General features: G+C 41.8%; 1 protein-coding gene across 1 annotated transcript in view; it reads left to right on the top strand.

The window, feature by feature from the left end:
- Positions 1–22091, top strand: part of LOC140736208 (deoxynucleoside triphosphate triphosphohydrolase SAMHD1-like) — a 46585-nt gene extending 24494 nt beyond the window's left edge. The window contains exons 13-16 of the mRNA XM_073062120.1: positions 3271–3363; positions 8843–8947; positions 9633–9770; positions 18430–22091. Coding sequence (XP_072918221.1) covers positions 3271–3363; positions 8843–8947; positions 9633–9770; positions 18430–18579 — 486 coding nt within the window. The 3' untranslated portion in view covers positions 18580–22091. The remainder of the gene's footprint in view (positions 1–3270; positions 3364–8842; positions 8948–9632; positions 9771–18429) is intronic.
- Positions 22092–23448: the final 1357 nt, after the last annotated feature.

Below are 23448 nucleotides of genomic sequence, written 5' to 3'. Positions count from 1 at the left end.
CACCCCCCCCCCCCCCCCCCCAAAATCAGGTCCTGTCAAAGGGTCTCGGCCCGAAACATCGACAGCGCTTCTCCCTATAGATGCTGCCTGGCCTGCTGCGTTCCACCAACATTTTGTGTGTGTTGCTTGAATTTCCAGCATCTTCAGATTTCCTCGTGTTAACACTACTGGGTGTAGTGTTGAGGCTTTATAAAGCACTAGTGAGCTCTCATGGAGTATTGTGAGCAGTCTTGGGCCATTTGTCTTAGAAAGGATGTGCTGTAACTGGACAGGGTTCAAAGAAGGTTCACAAAAATGATTCTAGGATTGAATGGCGTGTCATATGAAGAACATTTGATGGCTTTGGGCCTGTATTCACTAGAATTCAGAAGAATGAGAGGTGACCTCATCGAAACCTATCGAGTGGTGGGAGGCTTTGATAGAGTGGATGTGAAGAAGATGTTTTTTTATGGTTGGAGAGTTGTAAGACCAGAGGACACAGCCTCAGAAGAGAGGGGTGTCATTTTTAGAATGGAGACGAGGAGATATTTCTTTAGCAAGAGAGTGGTGAATCTGTGGAATTCTTCGCCACAAGCAGCAGTGCAGGCCAAATCTTTATGTATATTTAAGGGAAAGGTTGATAGATTGATTCTTGATTGGTCAAAGCATGAAGGGATGTAGGGAGAAGGCGGGAGACTGGGACGGACAGGAAATTTGGATCCGCCATGACGAAATGATGGAGCAGACTCAATGGGCCAAGTGGCCTAATTCTGCTCCTATATCTTATGATCTACTGAGGCTTCATTTGTGGTGAGCCCTAGGTGGCAGCAGGGAGTTCAGTAGTTTCATGTCCTGGGGGGGGGAAGAAGCTGTTTCCCATCCTAACAGTCCTTGTTCTAATGCTGTGGGACCACCTGCCTGAAGGTAGAGGGTCAAAGAGATTGGTGGACAGAAGGGGGGAGATCCTTAACAATGGTAAGGGCCCTGTGGACACAGCGCTCCGGGTGAGTATCCCATGTGAGTGGAAGAGACATCCTGATGAGAGAAGATCACAATCTTCCTGTTGGGTCTAATGGTCAGATGTGAGATTATTGCTGAAGTTCTACCTCAGCACTGTGTTCCCGTAACATCCCTACGTCGTTAGATTTGCTCAGTGTGCAGAGACCGCTGATCTGGGTTTGGAGTTTATTTGTTGAGATTCAGTGTTGAGTAGGCCCCTCGAGCCATGCCCTGAATTTAATCCTAGCCTAATCACAGGACAATTTACAGTGACTGATTAACCTGTCTTTGGACAGTGGAAGGGAACCGGAGCACCCAGAGGAGACCCACATGGTCACGGGGAGAACGAGAAAACTCCCTCCAGGCAGCGGTGGGTACCGAACCTGGGTCACCTGCACTGCAAAGTGTTGGGATAACCATTACGTCCCTGTGCCACCCCAAAGAAAGTCAGTGACTGAACTTCGATGAGAGAGAATTTTACTGATCTGAGTTGATTCTCACGCGTGCACGGGGCAATAAGAAGAAACTTGCAGCAGCAACACAGGCTCGGCTTCACGGAAGCAGCATTCGTGCGAAAAGTGTCAATGACGTTTTCATTATGGGTGGTGTTTAAAGAATAGAGTGGCGACTCTGCCTGCCAGATGTCAATAGGTTTTTGTTCGTGCCGTTTTGGGCACGGTGCTGTGACGTAAGCGCACTCTTTACACACACGTTCACTCATATGTAAACATTGCTTTGCCATTCTGCTGTCATTGCAGTGTGTGCACACGTTAGTGTCTTTGCCAGTATGTCCTCATCATTAAGCCGCTGTTTCCCCCGGCATTGCAGATACCACAGTTTAGTTTAATTTCACAGCAGAACAAGTGCTACGCCTGCCCCTATATCACCTCGCTCACTACCATCCAGAGCCCCAAACAGTGCTTCCAGGTGAGGGACACATCACCTGTGAGTCTGTTGGGCCCATCTGCTCTATCTGGTGTGGCCTCCTCTATGTCAGTGAGACCCGACGTAGATTGGGAGACTGATTTGCCGAGCACCTACACTCCGTCTGCCATTTTAATCCCACTGCCCATTCCCATTCCAACACATCCATACATGGCTTCCTCTACTGTAGTGATGAGGCCACACTCAGGTTGAGGAGCAACACCTCATATTCTGTCAGGGTAGGCTCCAGCCAGGTGGCATGAACATCAGTTTCTTTAACTTTTGGTAATGACCCCCACCCCCACCCCCATACCTCATCCCCTTTTCCATCCCTCACCTTATCTGCATGCCTGCCCATCACCTCTCTCTGGTGCTCCCTCCCCTTTTTCTTTCTTCCTTCCATGGCCTTCTGTCCTCCCCTATTAGATTCCCCCTTCTCCAGCCCTGTATCTCTTTCACCAATCAACTTACAAACTCTTTACGAACCTCCTCCCTACTGCGCTAGTTTCCACCACCACCTTGCGTTTCTCCCTCCCCACCCACCACCTTCTGACTCAACTCCTCAACTTTTTCCCTCCAGTCCTGCTGAAGGATCTGGGCCCGAAACATCGACTGTACTCTTTTCCATTGCTGCCTGGCCTGCTGAGTTCCTCCAGCATTTTGTGTGTGTGTGTGTGTTAGTTTAATATCGATCTTTATTTCCTTTTAACTGTAAATATGTGATTGCTCTGAGCATCCTGATGTTTCATGGTGTCACTGTGTCCTAAACCAAGCTGATGTGCTCAGGTTTGGCTAATGGCACCTTTCCCATCGTACACAGTGGAATTCCATTAGAAATGGAGATGTGTAAATATGTATGTCGTTTGTACGCTGTATTTAAGGTAGGTACTATTATTTTGTAACATGAGTGTTACGACATTGTGCGGTGCATCATATTCTAATTCAGGTGTAGCCTTAAGTTAACTTTGTTGGTAATTAAAGGTGGTATGTCCTGGTTCCAATAAAAAGAGCCGATTGCCCTCTGTGTGAGAGAGAGATAGGGGCTGCCAGGAATTCACTTAATAAGCACGGAGCTGTGTTGTAGACATCTTCTTGTAAATATTTACATTTTCACTAATCTTTGCAAGTTTGATTTTTGGCACACCTAATAAACACCCGTGCACTGAAGTGCAAAGTGAACTCCCACCATTTTTTTTTCCTTTGGTAAGATTAAAGATTATAACCCGTGTTTGCCACCCGCCCTAGGTGGACTTTGGTAACATTACAATCACTGCAGGGGCTTACTCTGGTGGGTGCCTTCATGCACATTGGATTTTATTTGTACGTAACCAATTTAATCCAACCCAGTTGCAATGTTCTCTCTTTCAGGAAGAGTTTGATAAACTGGCTGATCAACTGGTTGCAGCTGCCCCATCAGCACCTGTAGAAGTTACACTCCGGGCAGAAGATCTCATTGTAAATGTGAGTACTGGCTCGTTAATGATGGAGAGGAGAGTTCTCCATACATCTGGCAGATTGTGTCTCTTGGTAACAAGTCCTTTAGCCAGTCTTCGAGTAACCCTTTACCTAACCAAACCCTAACCCATTTCATTCTCCACATGTTCCCGTTAACTCTGTACAGATTCCACCACTCACCTACACACCAAGAGTACGTTACACTTGAGATTTGGGAAGAAATATGAGACCCCGAGTCATTTTATTTTACAACAGTGTAATTTGTGTTTCATAAAACATAGAAAACCTACAGCACCATGCAGGCCCTTTGGCCCACAAAGCTGTGCCGAACATGTTCCTACCTTAGAACTACCTAGGCTTTACCCATAGCCCTCTATTTTTCGAAGTTCCATGTAGCCATCCAGGAGTCTCTTAAAAAATTATCATTTCCGCCTCCACCATTGCGGCCGGCAGTCCATTCCACGCACTCACCACTCTCTGCGTAAATACTTACCCCTAACATCTCCTCTGTACCTACTTCCAAGCACCTTAAAACTATGCCCTCTTGTGGCAGCCATTTCAGCCCTGGGGAAAATCCTCTCTATCCACACGATCAATGCTTCTCATTATCTTATTCACCTCTATCAGGTCACCTCTCATCCTCCATCGCTCCAAGGAGAAAAGGCCGAGTTCACTCAACCTATTCTCATAAGGCATGTTCCCCAATCCAGGCAACATCCTTGTAAATCTCCTCTGCACCCTTTCTATGGTTTCCACATCCTTCCTATAGTGAGGCGACCAGAACTGAGCACAGAACTCCAAGTGGGGTCTGACCAGGGTCCTACATAGCTGCAACATTACCTCTCGGTTCTTGAACTCAATCCCATGATTGATGAAGGCCAATACACCATATGCCTTCTTAACCACTGAGTCAACCTATGTAGCAGCTTTGAGTGTTCTATGGACTTGGACCCCAAGATCCCTCTGATCCTCCACACTGCCAAGAGTTTTACCATTAATACTATATTCTGCCATCATATTTGACCTACCAAAATGAACCACTTCACACTTATCTGTGTTGAACTCCACCTGCCACTGCTCAGCCCAGTTTTGCATCCTATCAATGTCCCACTGTAACCTCTGTCAGCCCTCCACACTATCCACAACACACCCAACCTTTGAGTTACCAGCAAATTTACTAACCCATCCCTCCACTTCCTCATCCAGGTCATTTATAAAAATCACGAAGAGTAAGGGTCCCAGAATAGATCCCTGAGGCACACCACTGGTGACCGACCTCCACGCAGAATATGACCCGTCTACAACGACTCTTTGCCTTCTGTGGGCAAGCCAGTTCTGGATCCACAAAACAATGTCCCCTTGAATCCCATGCATCCTCACTGTCTCAATAAGCCTTGCATGGGGCACCTTATCAAATACCTTGCTGAAATCCATATACACTACATCTACGGCTCTGCCTTAGATCAATGTGCTTAGTCACATCCTCAAAAAATTAAAGCAGGCTCGTAAGGCACGACCTGTCTTTGACAAAGCCATGCTGACTATTCCTAATCATATTATACCTCTCCAAATGTTCATAAATCCTGCCTCTCAGGATCTTCTCCATCAACTTACCAACCACTGAAGTAAGACTCACTGGTCTATAATTTCCTGGGCTATCCCTACTCCCTTTCTTGAATATGGGATCAACATCTGCAACCCTCCAATCCTCCAGAACTCTCCCGTCTTCCTTGACGATGCAAAGATCATTGCCAGAGGTTTAGCAATCTTCTCCCTCACTTCCCACAGTAACCTGGGGTACATCCCATCCGGTCCCGGTGACTTATCCAACTTGATGCTTTCCAAAAGCTCCAGCACATCCTCTTCCTTAATATCTACATGCTCAAGCTTTTCAGTCTGCTGTAAATCATCACTACATTCACCAACTAATTCCAACCTCACTCCTTCCGAACGCTCTGCTCTCCACTCCCTCCGCACCAATCCCAACATTACTATAAAACCCGCTGATAAAGGGAGAGCTGTTGTAGTCTGGCGTACTGACCTCTACCTGGTCGAGGCACAGTGACAACTCTCTGATACCTCCTCTTATTTACCCCTTGATCATGACCCCGCTAAGGAGCACCAGGCCACTGTCTCCTATTCCATCACCAACCTTATTAGCTCTGGGGATCTCCCATCCACTGCCACCAACCTCATAGTTCCCACACCCCGCACTTCCTGTTTCTACCTCCTACCCAAGGTCCACAAACCTGCCTGTCCAGGTAGACCCATTGTCTCAGCTTGCTCCTGCCCCACCGAACTCATTTCTGCATATCTCGACACTGTTTTATCCCCCCTTGTTCAATCCCTTCCCTTCCCTTCGTGACACTTCTCACGCTTTAAATTTTTTCAGTGATTTTAAGTTCCCTGGCCCCCACCGCCTTATTTTCACCATGGACGTCCAGTCCCTATACCCCCATCCCCCACCCGGACGGTCTCAAAGCTCTTCGCTTCTTTTTGGATTCCAGACCTAACCAATTCCCCTCTACCACCACTCTCCTCCGTCTAGCGGAATTAGTTCTTACTCTCAATAATTTCTCCTTTGGCTCCTCCCACTTCCTCCAAACCAAAGGTGTAGCCATGGGCACCCGTATGGGTCCCAGTTATGCCTGCTTTTTTGTTGGCTTTGTGGAACAGTCCATGTTCCAAGTCTATACGGGTATCCATCCCCCTCTTTTCCTTCGCTACATCAACGACTGCATTGGCGCTGCCTCCTGCACACATGCTGAGCTCGTTGACTTCATCAACTTTGCCTCCAACTTTCACCCTGCCCTCAAATTTACCTGGTCCATTTCCGACACCTCCCTCCCCTTTCTTGATCTTTCTGTCTCCATCTCTGGAGATGGCCTATCTACTGATATCTACTATAAGCCTACAGCCTCTCACAGCCACCTGGACTATTCCTCTTCCCACCCTGTCTCTTGCAAAAATGCTATCCCCTTCTCACAATTCCTCCGTCTCAGCTGCATCTGCTCTCAGGATGAGGCTTTTCATTCCAGGACGAAGGAGATGTCTTCCTTTTTTAAACAAAGGGGCTTCCCTTCTTCCACCATCAACTCTGCTCTCAAACGCATCTCCCCCATTTCCCGCACATCTGCCCTCACCCCATCCACCCATCACCCCACTCGGGATAGGGTTCCCCTTGTCCTCACCTACCACCCCACCAGCCTCCGGCTCCAACGTATAATTCTCCGTAACTTCCGCCACCTCCAACGGGATCCCACTACCAAGCACATCTTTCCCTCCCCTCCCCCCCTGCTTTCCGCAGGGATCGCTCCCTACGCGACTCCCTTGTCCATTCATCCCCCCCATCCCTTCCCACCGATCTCCCTCCTGGCACTTATCCTTGTAAAAATACACTTCCTCCCTCACCACCATTCAGGGCCCCAGACAGTCCTTCCAGGTGAGGCGACACTTCACCTGTGAGTCGGCTGGTGTGGTATACTGCATCCAGTGCTCCAGGTGTGGCCTTTTATATATTGGTGAGACCTGATGCAGACTGGGAGACCGTTTCGCTGAACACCTACGCTCTGTCCACCAGAGAAAGCAGGATCTCCCAGTGGCCACACATTTTAATTCCACGTCCCATTCTGATATGTCTGTCCATGGCCTCCTCTACTGTCAAGATGAATGCACACTCAGGTTGGAGGAACAACACCTTATATACCGGCTGGGTAGCCTCCAACCTGATGGCATGAACATTGACTTCTCTAACTTCTGTTAATGCCCCTCCTCCCCTTCTTACCACATCCCTGATATATTTAGTTTTTTTTCTCTCTCTGCCCATCACTCTGCCCATTCTCCATCTCCCTCTGGTGCTCCCCTCCCCCTTTCTTTCTCCCTAGGCCTCCCATCCCATGATCCTTTCCCTTCCCTAGCTCTGTATCCCTTTTGCCAATCACCTGTCTGGTTCTCAGCTTCACCCCACCCCCTCTGGTCTTCTATCATTTCGCATTTTCCCCTCTGCCTCCTATTTTCAAATCTCTTACTATCTTTCCTTTCAGTTAGTCCTGACGAAGGGTCTCGGCCTGAAACGTCGACAGCGCTTCTCCCTATAGATGCTGCCTGGCCTGCTGCGTTCCACCAGCATTTTGTGTGTGTTGCTTGAATTTCCAGCATCTGCAGATTTCCTCGTGTTTGACTACATTCACCAAGGTCCTTTTCTATAGTGAATACTGAAACTAAAGTATTCATTAAGAACCTCTGCTATCTCCTCTGGCTCCATACACACTTTTCCATTGTCACACTTGATTCGTCCTATTCTCTCTAGTCTTATCTTCTTGCTCTTCACATACTTGTAGAATGCCTTGGGATTTTCCTTAATCCTGTCCGCCAAGGCCTTCTCATGGCCCCTTCTGGCTCTTCTAATTTCCTTCTTAAGCTCCTTCCTGCTGGCCTTATAATCTTCTAGATTCATATCATTATATAGCTTTTTGAACCTTTCATTAGCTCTTTTCTTCTTGACTAGATTTACAACATCCCTTGTGCACCACGGATCTTGTACCCTACCATCCTTTCCATATCTCATTGGAACGTACCTACTCAGAACCCCACCCAAATATCCCCTGAACATTTGCCACATTTCTTCGGTACATTTCCCTGAGAGCATGTTTCCAATTTATGCTTCCAAGTTACTGCCTGATAGCCTCGTAGTTCCCTTTACTCCAATTAAACATTTCCCTAACTTGTCTGTTCCTATCCCTCTCCATGCTCTTCCTGTGAGAGACCTGACACCTGACCAGGTTAATTTCCCAATACCAGATCAAGTACTCCATCTAAACCCCTCACTCTAGGGAGATGCCAATCAATATTTGGGAAATTAAAATCTCCCACCACAACAACCCTATTATTATTACTCCTTTCCAGAATCTGTCTCCCTATCTGCTCCTCGATGTCCCTGTTACTATTGGGTGGTCTATAAAAAAACACCCAGTAGAGTTATTGACCCCTTCCTATTCCTAACTTCTACCCACAGAGACTCTGTAGACAACCCTTCCAATGACTTCCACCTTTTCTGCAGCCATGGCACTATCTCGCATCAACAGTGCAACGCTCCCACTTCTTTTGCCTCCATCCCTATCCTTTCTGAAACATCTAAAGCCTGGCACTTGAAGCAACCATTCCTGCCCCTGCACCATCCAAGTCTCTATAATGGCCACAACAACATAGCTCCAAGTGCTGATCCACACTCTAAGCTCATCCGCTTTATTCATGATACTCCTCATATTAAAATAGACACATCTCAAAACATCAGACTGAGCACGACCCTTCTCTATCACCTGCCTATCCTCCCTTTCGCACTGTCTCCAAGCTTTCCCTATTTGTGAGCCAACCTCCCTTTCCTCCATTACCTCAGTTCGGTTCCCACCCCCCCAGCAATTCTAGTTTAAACTCTTCCCAATTGTCAATATTTCAAAATAAATATATTTAAAATTCCTCACTTTAGGTTGTTCAAATGGACTATGGAATGAAAGGGAAAAACCCTATTAATAAGGTCCGATTCTACTGCAAGAATAGCCCGAACAAGACAGTTAAAATCAGCAAAAAGCAGGTAACCTCCCCAGTGTGTAACTTGCTTCCTTCTAGCCTTGCAACGACCATTGCTGGGGCTGTGATTAACTGTTGCTATGGGGCAGTTATGGGCACTCATCGTGGGCTTTTCAGTTTGCTTCCCAGCTATCATAGCCTGGAGGTGTTGGCCATCTCACTGGGATCCAGCTCTGAACTTGTGACTTGGATCTGAACCTTGCTCCATTGTCCTAGGAAGCTCATTGTGGTCTGGTTATCATAACAGGATAGTTTGGACAGGTTTGACTTCATCTACTGGAATTTAGAAGAGTGAGAGAATCGTTTGAGACATCTAAGCGGGTCTTGCCAGGATTGAAGTGGAAAGGATGTTTCCTTTTGGAGAATGTAGAACTAGGCGTTCAGATTATAAAATTAAATGGTTGCCCATTTAAGAGGTCATGCCCTTTTCTCTCAGTGATCATGCATCCTTGGAACTCTATTCTTTGAAGCAGAGTGCTAGAACATTTTTAAGGCAGAAGCATGATAAACTGGTGGGTGGTCACTTTGGGTAGACAGTATTGTGGATTGGAAGTTACAACAGGTTAGTTTTGATCTGCTGGAAGGTGTAACAGACGAGGGGCTGTGTGGCCATCAAACCTCATATATTTGTATGTCTCCTCGTGGTTGTGGGTATTGACCTTCTCTCTCTCTCTCTGATGCCCATCCAGGTATCTCAGTTGCTGCCGGAGAGGTTTACGGAGCAGCTGATCCAAGTGTACTGTAAGAGGACCAACGAGGAGATTGTGCAGGCTGCACGGAAACACTTTATCAAATGGTGTATGGACAGGGACTTCGCCAAGCCCAGGGTAGGAAGAGAGGGAGATACTGCTGTGTTACTGTAATAGTATTTGAAAGATCATTATCATGGGTATACTTATCCAGGGGACAAATACCTTGAAAACGATCTTGCTGTAGCAGTACATTACAAGCAAAGTACTTGTACTCTGAGGCCACTTTCTTATGTACAGCAGATGTGCATTAAAATGGGCACTGAGTATATTTCTGTGTGTTAGTTGTCTTCTGCTGTATCCATCCACTTGAGGGCTTGACGTGTTGAGCACTGAGATCCTCTCACACACCTCTGTTTTAACACGTGGCTTCCTGTCTACTTGAACCAAATCAGGCCATTCTCCTCCAACCTTAGTAACAATGAATCTTCACCCACAGAACTGCTGCTTGTTGGATGTTTTTTTTTATTGTAGCGTTCTCTGTAAACTCTAGAGTCTGTTGTGTGTAGAAATCTCAGGAGATCGGCAGTCTCTGAGATACTCAAACCACCCCATCTGGCACCAACAATCATTCCATAGTCAAAGTCCCATAGATCACATTTCTTCCCCATTCTGATATTTGGTCTGAGCAAAACTGAACCTTTTGACCATGTCTGCATGCTTTTTGCATTGAGTTGCTGCCACATGTTCTGCATTAATGATCAGATGTACAGAATAAAGTGACCACTGAGTGTAAATTAACATCAACCTTCAACAATTAACACAACAGTATAAGTTTTGGAAACTCTTTGTTCGTTGAATTTCATTCTGCACAACTGAATTTTATATTCTAGTATAAGGCAGCAAGACTGATTTTGGTCAGTGGGTTTTGCAATCTTTCTTTCTGGAATTGATAGTGAATGGTTGCTGGGCCTGAGAAGGTCAAGAATCCACAGAAACTGTAGTTAAATAAAATGCAGAAGAACAGGAGTTTCGTTGGAGTTATTTTTAATCATTAGAATTGTATATTTCATTTATAAGGATAAGAGAAACTTTATGATTTTGCAACATCAGCCAGGAGGAAGTGGCTTCTAACTGCCTTTATTAATTATTGCCCGTTACGCCGCTGGCATTTAGGGCAGAAATGAAGGTCCTGCATCTCTGGTGGTGGTCAGGGCTTCCTTCATCGTGTCAGTAGCTTCCTCTGGTTTTCACTACTGTCAGCCATGCAAGTCCTGGGTGGAGACTTAGGAATACTGTCATCTGCACTCAGCTATAGACGAATTCTTCATTGCTGTTTCCATAACAATTTTTTTTTGACCAGACAGGGTTGTAGCCCTGAGCTGAACCCCTGAACCTGGAGGACCAATGGACCACTCTTAGTCCGTCCTCTGCCCTTTGACCTGTTTGGCTTGGGTGACCCTACAAAGAATCGAAGCATAAGACCCTGGCTCCAGCCAACACAGCTGCCCAGGTCAGTGAGGCACGCAAGCTTCCAAACCACAACAAGGTTGTGATGCTGTTAGAGGAACTGCTTTAGTGCCCTCAAAATAACTATACATACCATTAGTTCCTTCAGCTCTGTACCAGCTCCCAATAGAATAATCCATGTTGCATTTGTAAAGACGATGCCTCAAAAAGGCAGTATCCATCATTAAGGACCTCACCACCTTCTCCTCATTGCTGCAATCAAGCAGGAGGTATAGGAACCTGAGGACGGACACACACACACACAACATTTCAGAAACAGCTTTTTTTCCCCTCTACCATCAGATTTCTGAATGGACAATGAACCCATGAACATCACCCCTCTCTCTTTTCCCCCTTTCTATGTGCATAAATATTTAAATACACATGTGTAGTTTATATTTTAATATATACTTACTGTAATATGCAGTTTTTTATTACTGTCTATTGCAAAGTACTGTTGCCACAAAACAGTAAATTTCACTGCGTATGTCGGTGATAAGAAACCTGACTTTGATTCTAAGATGTCATTCCGGTACTTCTGGTGGCTGTAATGGAGTAGGTTGCAGTAGCTACGTGCTCCGAAATTATTCACTTTGCTGTTTAAACCTATCTCGGTGAAAGCACCATGAGTAGAAAACACTCTAAAAAAGAGGTTACTTTAGAGACTTTGACTGAAATGTTTCAACAAATGTCAGAGAGACTCGAAAAATTGGATAAACTGTGGATGACTTGGAATCCAAGTTTGACTTGTTACAGAACTCCTTCGACCTGGTTAAATCTGAACTGAAAACGCTTAACTGGAAACTTGGAAGTATACAGCAGACTGTGTATGACCACGAAACTCGTATTAAGCTACATGAAGAATCTCTGCCGGTGTTGCAGAAGGATATCAAAGGTTACAAGAAAACCTCTAAGGAACAACTTAAAAAAATACGACGCGTTACTGAAGAAACTTATAGATTTGGAGACCAGGAACCGAAGGTGCAATATCAGAATTCTTGGGCTTTCTGAAAAACTGGAGGGTAATCAACCTATCGATTTTTGTGCTCAAATGCTGAAAGATTTATTCCCTGATATATTATCGGAACTACCAAAATTTGAGCGCGTTCACCGAGTTACCCCGCCTAATTGGGATCCTGGCAAACCTCGCTCTATTATCATTCGCTTTTATGACGATCAGATTAAAGAACAGATCCTTCGTGAATCAAGGAAGAAACGCATATTACAATTTTGTGATCAACAGTTTCGGATCGTTCAAGATTATCCACCGGAAGTTCTAAGAGCTAGACAGGCTTTTAAAGAGGTCATGTCTGATCTTTTTGAGCTTGGCTGTCACCTTTCTTTCAGAGATCCGTGTAAACTCAAGGTTACTACTTCTGATAATAAGGTTTCTTGGTTTACAAAGCCTGAAGAAGCTAAGAAATTTTTACATAGTCTCCATACTTAAATTCAGCCTTGAATATTTCTCTTTATGCCAAATGTTTTAATTTCAGGTGTTCAATCAAGTAATTGGCGCTTTGTTGATAACAAGGTTTCTTGGTTTACGAAGCCTTAATTATGTGTTTGATTAAGTAATTGGCGCCTTGTTATCGTTCAAACTATGCAAAATATGCAGGCAGACCGCATCCAATTTCTCTTTTGCTGTTTTCCGCCATTACACGGGTTCACTAATGTTACTTTTTCGCAGCTCTTTTTAAACAATACGTTATATTCTTTCAATGTTATGTAGATTTTTACTTTCCTTTTAGTAATTTGACTGAAGGTAATTAGGGTGTACATGTAGTAATTACTGAGGAATGAAACTATAGGGTGTTTTGCTTTACTTTAAATTTGCTCTGATTTTCCCCATCTTTTGATTATTTATATACCTTTTGGTCTTTTACTGTTTTTCAATAGTATACAATATTCTATATTTCTTATTTTTTGCACCCGCAAGCATATGTTGTTTTCCTGATTGGCTTCTACTAATATTTGATTTTATTGTCTTTTCTTTTTACTGAGACTAATACTTATATCTTCCCATGGTTTTTTTTTCGTATATAGCGAACTTATTTGCTTTGGTATTTTGTTTTTTGTATATATATATATTTACAATCATTTATTCAGCACAGCTATACATATATATTTTCTGAAGCCACTGGAGTTTTGGGTTGGGAACGTTAAAATTAGTCTTCAGCCTCCCTTGGCTGATTTCTGTCTTTGGGGGGAGAGAGGGGGGAAATGGGTTCTTCTATAAAGCTGATTGGATGTTCTTACTGTTTTATCTATTCGCTATCTACATGTCTGTGATTACCTTTTATACATTACTAAAGGATACTTGATGGATTCTTTTATTAATATACTCAGTTTTAATGTGAAAGGTCTAAATAACCTTGTTAAACAAAATAAGATTTTCTCTTATATCCGGAAACTTAAAACTCGGATAATCTTTCTTCAAGAAACCTATATTCGTAAAGATATTTCGCGTTCTTTCAAAGGATGGAGGGGTATACATTTTCACTCACCCTCCCAATCTAGATCAAGAGGCATCTCTATCCTGTTTGATCAGAATGTATCCTTTATTCAACATAATGTAATTAATAATACAAATGGCCATTTTGTTATTGTTTCGGGTAGTCTTGAGAATAAACTAATGGTATTTGCGAATGTATACGCTCCAAATACAGATGACTCCTTGTTGTTTGAACATCTTTTCTCTTTTCTGCCTGATTTGAATCAGTATTCCTTAATGATGGGTGGAGATTTTAATTTTTGGCTTGACCCTATATTAGACCGCTCTTCAAGTAAAACTCCTGTCACTAATAAATCAGTTCTACTTTTTAAATCTTTTCTATTTTAATGTGGTATTCTCGACGTGTGGCGTTTTTTGCACCCCCAAGAAAAGGAATATTCATATTTCTCTCTGGTTCATCACGTGTACTCTCGGATTGACTACTTTTTTATAGATAGAAACTTGCTCCCACTGGTACAATCCTGTGATTATAAGGAGATTGCTTTGTCTGATCATGCACCTGTGCTTCTGGCTTTAAGATTACCTGTTTATTCTGTATCAAATAGAAGGTGGCGTTTTAACTTATCATTGTTATCTGATTAAAAAATTATATAAGTTTTTGGAAAATCATATTACTTTTTTCTTTAAAGAAAATTTTAAAGGAGATACTGCTGGTACTATAGTCTGGGATACTTTTAAAGCTTATATTCATGGAGAAATTATCTCTTACTCTACCTATGTAAAGAAAAAAGCTGACAAAGAAAGGTCTTACCTAGCAGCGATATTAAAAGATCTTGATCGAAAGTATGCCCTATCTCCAGATCCAAGTATATATAATAAGCGAATTGAAATCCAATCCAAGTATAATCTTCGGCTGACTTATCCAATTGAACGACAGCTGTTGAGAGATAAAACTAAAATTTACATTCACGGGGATAGAACAAGTAGTTTATTAGCCAATCGCTTAAAATCTTTTACATTTAATCGTCAAATCACAGAAATTTTTAAAGTTAATGGTACTAAGATATCCGACCATTTTGAAATCAACAACGTATTTAAAGACTTTTACCTTAAGTTGTATCAGTCTGACTCTTCTTCAGATGATACCTATATGAATGCCTTTTTCAGTAATATCAATGTTCCTACATTGTCTGCTGATAGCCTAATACAGTTAGATCAGCCTATTTCCAATGAAGAAGTGGCTGAGGCCATACGTGCTTTACATTCTGGTAAGACCCCAGGACCTGATGGCTTTCCTGGGGAGTTTTATAAAACTTTCACTACGTTACTTACACCTTATTTATCCTGTTTTATCAGAGTCCTTTAAATCAGGTAAACTCCCTCAATCTTTTTATGAAGCTTTTATTTCTCTTATTCTTAAAAAAAAAATCCAGCTGAATGTTCTTCATACAAACCGATTTATTAAATGTTGATGCAAAAATTTTATCAAAAATTTTAGCTTGAAGACTTGAAAATATTTTACCATCTATTATATCACATGACCAGACTGGATTTATTAAAACTCATTACTCACATTTTAATATACGTCAGTTATTGAATGTGATATATTCACCATCTAAAAAAAATCAGAGTGTATATTATCCTTAGATGCTGAAAAAGCATTGAGTGGAATTATCTTTTTAAGACTAGAAAAGTTTAATTTTGGGCCTAATTTTATTTGTTGGGTTAAATTAATTTACTTGTCTCCTACCGCTCAGGTTATCACTAACTCTCAAATTTCTAAGCCCTTTAAATTACAGCGGGGAACTAGACAAGGTTGCCTTCTTAGTCCTTTACTTTTTGCTTTAGCTATAGAACCCTTAGCAATCACATTTCGAGAATCTAAGGACATTTCTAGTATACTAAGGGAAGGTATGACTCATAAAATTTTGTTATACGCTGATGATATTTTATTTTTTATCTCTAACACTGAAACTTCTTTACCTTCGGTTGTTTCTTTAATTTCCCAGTTTAATTATTTTTCAGGATATAAGCTGAACTTACATAAAAGTGAGCTATTTCCTTTAAATGACCTAATGTCATCAAATGCCAAATTTCCGTTCCAAGTTGTTACAAGTCAACTTACATATCTAGGTGTAACAATTAGTAAAAACTTCAAGAATTTATTTAAAGAAAACTTAAACCCCTTATTGAATTATGTGAAAAAGACGCTTTCTAAATGGTTTCCTCTTTCTTTATCCCTAATTGGCCGAATTAATTCGATTAAAATGAAGATTCTTCCTAAATTTTTATATCTTTTTCAGGCTTTACCTATTTTTATTCCTAAGACCTACTTTGATTCTTTAGATTCAATTTTAACATCTTATATTTGGAATAATAAACAAGCTCATTTAAGTAAAGTTTACCTACAAAGAAATAAAGAGATGAGTGGATTAGCCTTGCCCAATTTTAGGTTTTACTATTGGACTGTCAATATAAGGAATATTACTTTTTGGTCCTATTATATTTATCGTAAAGATTGCCCATCATGGGTCTCCTTAGAAGTTAATTCTGTAAAAAAAAATTCCTCTATTGTCTCTCTTCTTGGATCATACTCTTCTTTTTCAGCAAATAAAACAACAGATAATATAATTGTTAAGCAAAGTTTAAGGAGCTGGTCTCAATTTAGAAAATTTTTTGGTTTAGCGAATTTTTCATCATCATCTCCCATTCTCCTTAATTTTTTTTTAATCCCTTCCATGACTGACAAAGTCTTTAAGGATTGGGATGAACTAGGTATTAAGTGTTTTTGGGACCTGTTTATCTCAGGGTCTCTTGTTTCATTTGACCAATTGTCAACTAAATTTGCACTGCCAAAAATACATTTTTACAGATACCTTCAAATTAGAGATTTCTTACGTTTCCAATTAACTACTTTTCCTATAGGTCCTGATTAAAAATTTACTGCACGATCTTTTAAATTTAAAACCTTTTGCTAATGGCTCTATTACCGGTATCTATAACTTGTTGACTGATTCTAGACAAGACTTTTTAGATAAAATAAAAAAGCTTGGGAGGATGACCTAAATTGTCAGATTTCTGATGAAAGATGGAATAAAATTCTTAAACGGGTTAATAAATCATCTTTCTGTGCTCGTCACTCTCTTCTACAATTTAAAGTGGTTCATAGAGCTTACATTTCTAAACAGAAGCTGTCCAGTTTTTATTCGAACGTTTCTCCACTTTGTAATAAATGCAACTCTGCTGATGCCTCTTTAATTCATATGTTTTGGTTTTGTCCTAAACTTGAAAAGTTTTGGCGGGAAGTATTCCATACCTTCTCACAACTTTTTAGGGTCCAATTTGACCCAAATCCCCTTACTGCCTTGTTTGGTACTATTGCAAATGAAGATATAACTTTAAATGCTCCTAACCTACAGGTTTTAGTTTTTACCTCTCTTTTAGCAAGGAGAGCAATCTTGCTTAAAGTGGAAGGATTCTACCCCTCCTACACATCTTCAATGGCTACGTGATATTATGTCTTATTTAAATTTAGAAAAGATCCGCTGCTCAGTCTTAAATTCGAAATAATCTTTTTATGATATCTGGGGACCTTTCCTAAATTACTTTTCCAATTTATAAAGCTTAACAGTGTACAGACTTTTATGTATATTTCTATCTTCTCTTAAGCGAATATGTTTCTTTTTTAAATTATCCATTATCATCCGTCAGCTTTTTTCTTTGGTAGTTGGTAGGGGGTTGATTTTTTTATATTAAAAAATTCCTTTTATGATGCATGACCTATCTTTAAATTTTTGATTACGGAGTGGTAAACCTTTGTGATGTGCTATAACATTTTGATCAATTTTATTACAATATATGAATGTACACACTTTATGTTGAGATGTATCTGTGTGTTGCATTCTGTAAATCTTGTTTTTTCTTCTGAATAAAAGTACTGAAAAAGAAGATTTTAAGATGTCAGTGAGGCCACATGGAGCATTGTATACAGTTTCAGACACCATGTTATTGGAAAGGCCCTTAACTAGAAAGAGTATAGAGAAAATTTACTAAATGCTGCTAGGACTTGAGGGCCTAGTTATAAGGAAAGTTTGGGCAGTCTGCAACCATCAGGCTCCTGAATGAGTGTGGGTATCTTCACACTCCTCAATGCTGAACTGGCTGCACAACTTAGTCTCCTTTCAAAGACTTCTTCTCACATCCTCTGTATTTATCTACCTTTCAGTATTAATCTGCATTTTTTTTATATGTATCATTCGTCTTTTGCACATTGTCAGTCTTTGTTATCATAGTTTTTCATCAATTCTATTGTATTTCTTCATTTCCCTGTATGGTGGTGTAGTGGTTAGCACAGCACTATTACAGCTCTGGGTGTCGACATTCGGAGTTCAATTCCTGAGCGGTCTGTGAGGAGTTTGCATGTGTTTCCTCCAGGTGCTCTGGTTTCCTTCCACAGTCCACTGATGTAACAGTTAGAATTGGTCGTTGTATATTGTCCTGTGATTAGGCTTGGGTTAAATAGATGGGCAGCTCAGCTCATTGGGCTGGAAGGGCCAATCCGTGCCGAGTCTCTAAATGACTAAATAAATAAATTCCAGGAGGAAGATGAATTTCAAGGTAGTAAGTACTTCGTATTTGATCTTTCAGGGGACATCTTGTGTTGAGACCCTTTATCCGGACTTTAGCTATTTGGTTGTAGGATGCATCACCACCCTCCTTTCTCTTGGCCGGTTGGTGTGGAAGTGCAAGGAGATTGCCCTTCTAAGGTTTAAATAAGCGACTGATTTTCGTTTCTCTCGAAGTGGATAATTACTCCATGTTTGTATCTACCTGCAGGATGGTGATATTATTGCCCCTGAGCTGACACCACTGAAGGCTGATTGGAACAAGAGTGACAGTGACAGCGATGACTCTCAGTCAGCGAATGATGTCCACTTGCCTCAACAGATGAAAATCGATAAAGCCAAGGCGCAGCTCTTTAAGTAGGAAGAATAGGGGACTTCTGGTGAACCCTGGAATCATTTCACCTCCAGTCCTCATCGTTTCATTGGTTCTTTACTGATTGACAATTTTCGGAGCCCAAGGCTTGAATGGAAAAAAAAATCCAAATCTAAAAGGCTTCAGAGCAAGTCCGTTGAGAAGAATTGATCCCTTTTTCAACGTAATATGTTATTGAGTTACTGCTTCCTAACCTCAAACCGTAAACCGTGTAGTTTGTGTGTACGAGAGCTTCGATGTGAATGTTGCAGAGTGTGGAATGTGTTCATACCAGTGGATGAAGCTTTTATCCAATTTGGATTGTAATGCCTTGGGATAGCTGCAGCTGAACGAACAAGAACAGGACTTACTGTGGCACCGATGGGGTGTCAGCCATTGATTGCTTTTACAATCAGAATCAGATTTATTATCACTGACTTAGGTCATGAAAGTGTTGTTTTGTGGCAGCCGTGTAATGCCATACAGAAAATACACTATATTACACTAAGCATTACAGTATATATAAAGATATGTAGTGCAGAAAGGGAGCAGAAATAGTGAGGTAGTGTTCATCGTTTCAGAGGGGAAGAAGCTGTTCCTAAAACATTGAGAGAGTGTCACAAAGAACCATGTGACACTGATTCCTGCTTTCAGGGATAATGCCTTTTCAAGCTTGGAAGGAAGAAAAGCCATTCTTCCGTTATTCAAGGCGTTTGCACCTTTTATTGTATTGTATCTCCCACTTTAGCCCGCACTATTTTTACCTCAATCAATGTGAACTTAAAATACCAGTTGATTCAAATGTTGAAGATCTGATGTGCAGTGTAGCAGTTAGCGCGACGCTTTGCAGTGCTGATGGCCCGGGTTCAATTACTGCTGCTGCCTGTAAGGAGTTTGTGTGTTCTCCCTGTGACTGCGTGAGTTTCCGCTGGGTGCTCCCCTCTCACAGTCCAAAGACGTACCAGTTGGCAGGTTAACTGGTCATTGTAAATTGCCGCATGATTAGGGTAGGATTAAATCGGGATTACTGCGTGGCGTGGCTTGAAGGGCCTATTCTGCACTTGATAAATTTAAAAAAAATAAAATGTACACCACCGTAGACACACACAGAGAGGCTGACTGCGACTGGATTTTCCCCGGTACTACTATTGACTTGGTGCTGCGTAATATTTGAATGTTGCTGGGGGAATTCAGTGGTGACACTGTGGCCTGTAACGTGTGTCTTCACCTTAGCAATCGATGCCTCTGCCCTGCGACAGCTCTTGCTTCTGTCCTGTTTTGTGAGCTGTTCACCCTTTTAAATATGGCACTACGTCAGGGCCATTGCTAATTAAACTTTGTCCAAATAATCATTTTCAGGGAATTGAGACAGCATTTTGCTTTTCCACTTTTTAATAATGATTGGTGGAATCACCTGCTTTTTTTTTTTAACATACTCAGGGTGTTTTTAAACTTGAGAAAAGGCAGCTGGATTTGCACTATAGAAATCAGAGCACCAAACACATTTTATGCAAATTGCTTGTCCATATCTGTGGGGTTAAAAGTTACGATTTTAAAATTTTAGCTTTTATAAACTTTAAACCTGTCAAAATTCAAGCCAAGCTTAGTTTCTCCTCCCACTTCGTTGGCCACTTACTGTTCAATCATTACAGGGTGAGAATGGACCAGTGTTTCCAGGTTTCATTGTAGAGCAGTATGGATTTCTGACCAATAATGGAGAGTTTTTATGCAATGGCTTATTGTTCAAGAATTCTCAATTAATATGAGGGATGTAAGCATCATGATGTGATATCATTTGTAACCTCAAATAGAAATGCTGTAGATGAGTATTCAGATCGTCCCACGTACTACCCTTCACCGTCAAACTCCACCCAACCTGCTTCATTCCCAGCTTTGAAATAGAAGCTCAGTCTTGCAGAAATGGAAACTAGTCAACATTGGAAGCCATGTTCTCAAAGACTGCACAGTTATTACTCAATCTGGGGTGCTTAGTGTCCAAGGGGTTAAGTGTGAAGATTATAGGTAAGGTCCATTCTTTGTACTGAATCGTGTTTTGTGCAGAGTAAACTGGTGCATGCAGACACTGCTTACTTATTGAAAATAACTTTAGCCTGTGTCTTCTCACCAGCTTACTTTACTGTAAATATAACATTGTATGAATGTGATGATAAGAAATATACAAGTAGTGCATTTGACTAAAGGATTTTGTAAATCCACAGTCAAGAGAAGAAAGACGTTTTGAGCTTTTGTGAAATTCATGGATGTGGGGAAATGGAAGGACAGAACTAATTCTGTGATTGACTTGCAACTAGGAAGTCCGGTGTCCCCACTGATAATTCCTGATGGGTGTGAATGATGGACAACTGCTCCCCACTCCATCCTTTCCCAGATTAGCATGGAAGTTCATTTAGTTGCTTTGGCAAAGCATGTGGGAGAAAGGAGAATGTGCTGATTGGCCAACACAAGAATGTTGTGGGTGGTCTGAATGATAACAGGTCAGGTTTGTAGACAATGCAAATACACTGTGGTGTACAATCGATTACTGAGGAGCTGGTAATGTCTATGTTTGTAATGTCTCTGATTACGCTGTCCATGGTCCTGTTGACATTTAGTGGGGAGCTGACGTTCTTTTCTCTGTCTCCCCACTCCAAATGGTCTCAGGTGAATTTAACTCTACTGTATAAATGTGAGTTGTTTACTGGAGCTCAGGTGTTCCCCGGGTGAAGCCGACCCATGCCCAAGAGGGGGCAGAGAGAGAGAGTTGCAAAAATGGATTCTGCCACTCTGCACAATTTATTGTGGGAAGTGGGAGGGTATTATCTGTGGTGGGGCACAGGCTGCAACACTGCAATAAATTGCCTTATTGGGGTATTTCAGGGTAGTATGAATGTACAAGTTTTCTTTGATTGGACAACTGAATGTCATTTCACTCCTTATATTTTTTTCTTCATTTCAAGATTCACTTTCTTGCAGGCATTCATAGTAAAGATAAAGAAACACAATAGAATCAATGAACATCTGCAGAGAACGAAGCCTGACAAACAACCGGTGTGAAACAGACAAGTACTGTAACTACAAAAAAAACAAAACAATAATAGTAAATATTGAGAACATGAGTAACAGTCTTTGAAAGGAGTGATAGGTTTTGGAAACAGTTCAGTGTTAGGGTGAGGGAAGTTATCCGACACTGAACTGAACCCACAACCTGTGGACTCACTTTAGGGAGTCTTTGCTGGATAATGAAACTCATAAGAATGGCATATAGGTACTTTGAAAATAAATTCACTTTGATTTGAATCTACTCTGGATAGTGGGAAATATTTTTGTGACTTTTGACTTTGGATCAGACAGCTCCATCGGGTTTGTTTGCAATGTCTCTCCTGAAGTGAGGTGAGGTTATATAATCATTTACCATTTATTTGCATGTTCTTTGTCAACAGTGCAATATTTAATGTTTTGCCTATTTCTTGAATTTTATGGAATACCATTATTGATTATCAATAAAGTTGGGTTTAATCTGATCAATATCTTATTGTGTGTAACTTTGTCGGTACAGTTCTTGTGTTGTAGCAGTGACGACAGTGTCGTTTAACACAACCAGTCAGATGAAGTGGATTACTACTAAAGACGGTGAACAGGACTGTTTCACCCTCTGAGGTTCCGGGGTCTCTGGAACGTTTACCCTGGAGACCTGTGGGATTGGCCATTCAATAGATTCAAGGCTCAGATGGATTTGGCCTCAGGGTGGAGAGCGAAGGGACTGAGGCCAAAATCGGATCAATCATGAGGTTTGAGGGTCCAAATGGCCATCTCCTGTTCTAATTACTACCGATCACAGGAGTACAATCCAACAAGGAACTGTCATCATTCAAGGAAACACTCAAGCGTATTCTCTTGCAAACATCATGAATGTTGTTGCTTTGTGACAGCAGTACAGTGTAACATGGTTCTCATGACTACGTGCTGTGCTCTCAGTCATGTGACAGGCCTGTCTGTGAATGAGATAGTATTGACATGCTTCATGCTATTACCAGTGGCTCCTTCCCTCTGGGCTAAACAGATGACATCCACACCATGAGTGAAAACATATTGCTGTATTGTGTGGCACTGATACACACTCAAAGGTTTCCATCAACTGGTAATTGAAGGTCAGAAGATTGTACTGGCTTCAGAGTGTAACACCTACTAGCCTGGAGATGGGTACTGGTGAGATTGAACTGACGAAAGCATTGCCTTGAGCCTTGGTGGGAAGGCCCATTTGAAGTACAGCTGACTCGGTACATTGCTCTGAAGGTGCAGGTGAAGCCAATGAGGATCCACACATCGCACATTAAGGAAACAGTGTCACAAAGCAGAGAACTGATGGCCAGAAAACCCTTTTTGACAAGGACTGACTATCTAAACTTTTTGATCATTACTAATTATGATAGAACCATAGAACACTACAGCACAGAAATAGACCTTTTGGCCCTTCTTGGTTGTGCCGAACCATTTTTCTGCCTAGTCCCACTGACCTGCACCTGGCCCATATCCCTCCATACACCTCTCATCCATGTACCTGTCCAAGTTTTTTTTAAATGTTAAAAGTGAGCCCACGTTGACCACTTCATCTGGCAGCTCATTCCACACTCCCACCACTCTCTGTGTGAAAAAGCCCCCCCTAATGTTCCCTTTAAACTTTTCCCCCTTCATCTCCCTTGCTGATGTATCCAACTATGGCAGAGTCATCAGAAAACTTCTGAAGATGACAAGACTCTGTGTTGTAGCTGAAGTCCGAGGTGTAGATGGTGAAAAGAAAGGGAGACAGGACAGTGATGAGATTGAACTGACGAAAGCATTGCCTTGAGTCTCGGTGGGAAGGCCCATTTGAAGTACAGC

Source organism: Hemitrygon akajei, chromosome 11 (genome assembly GCF_048418815.1).
Source record: "Hemitrygon akajei chromosome 11, sHemAka1.3, whole genome shotgun sequence".
Lineage (NCBI taxonomy): Eukaryota > Metazoa > Chordata > Chondrichthyes > Myliobatiformes > Dasyatidae > Hemitrygon > Hemitrygon akajei.
The sequence above is the reverse complement of the archived record's forward strand: the minus strand, read 5'-3'. Positions and strand labels throughout refer to the sequence as shown.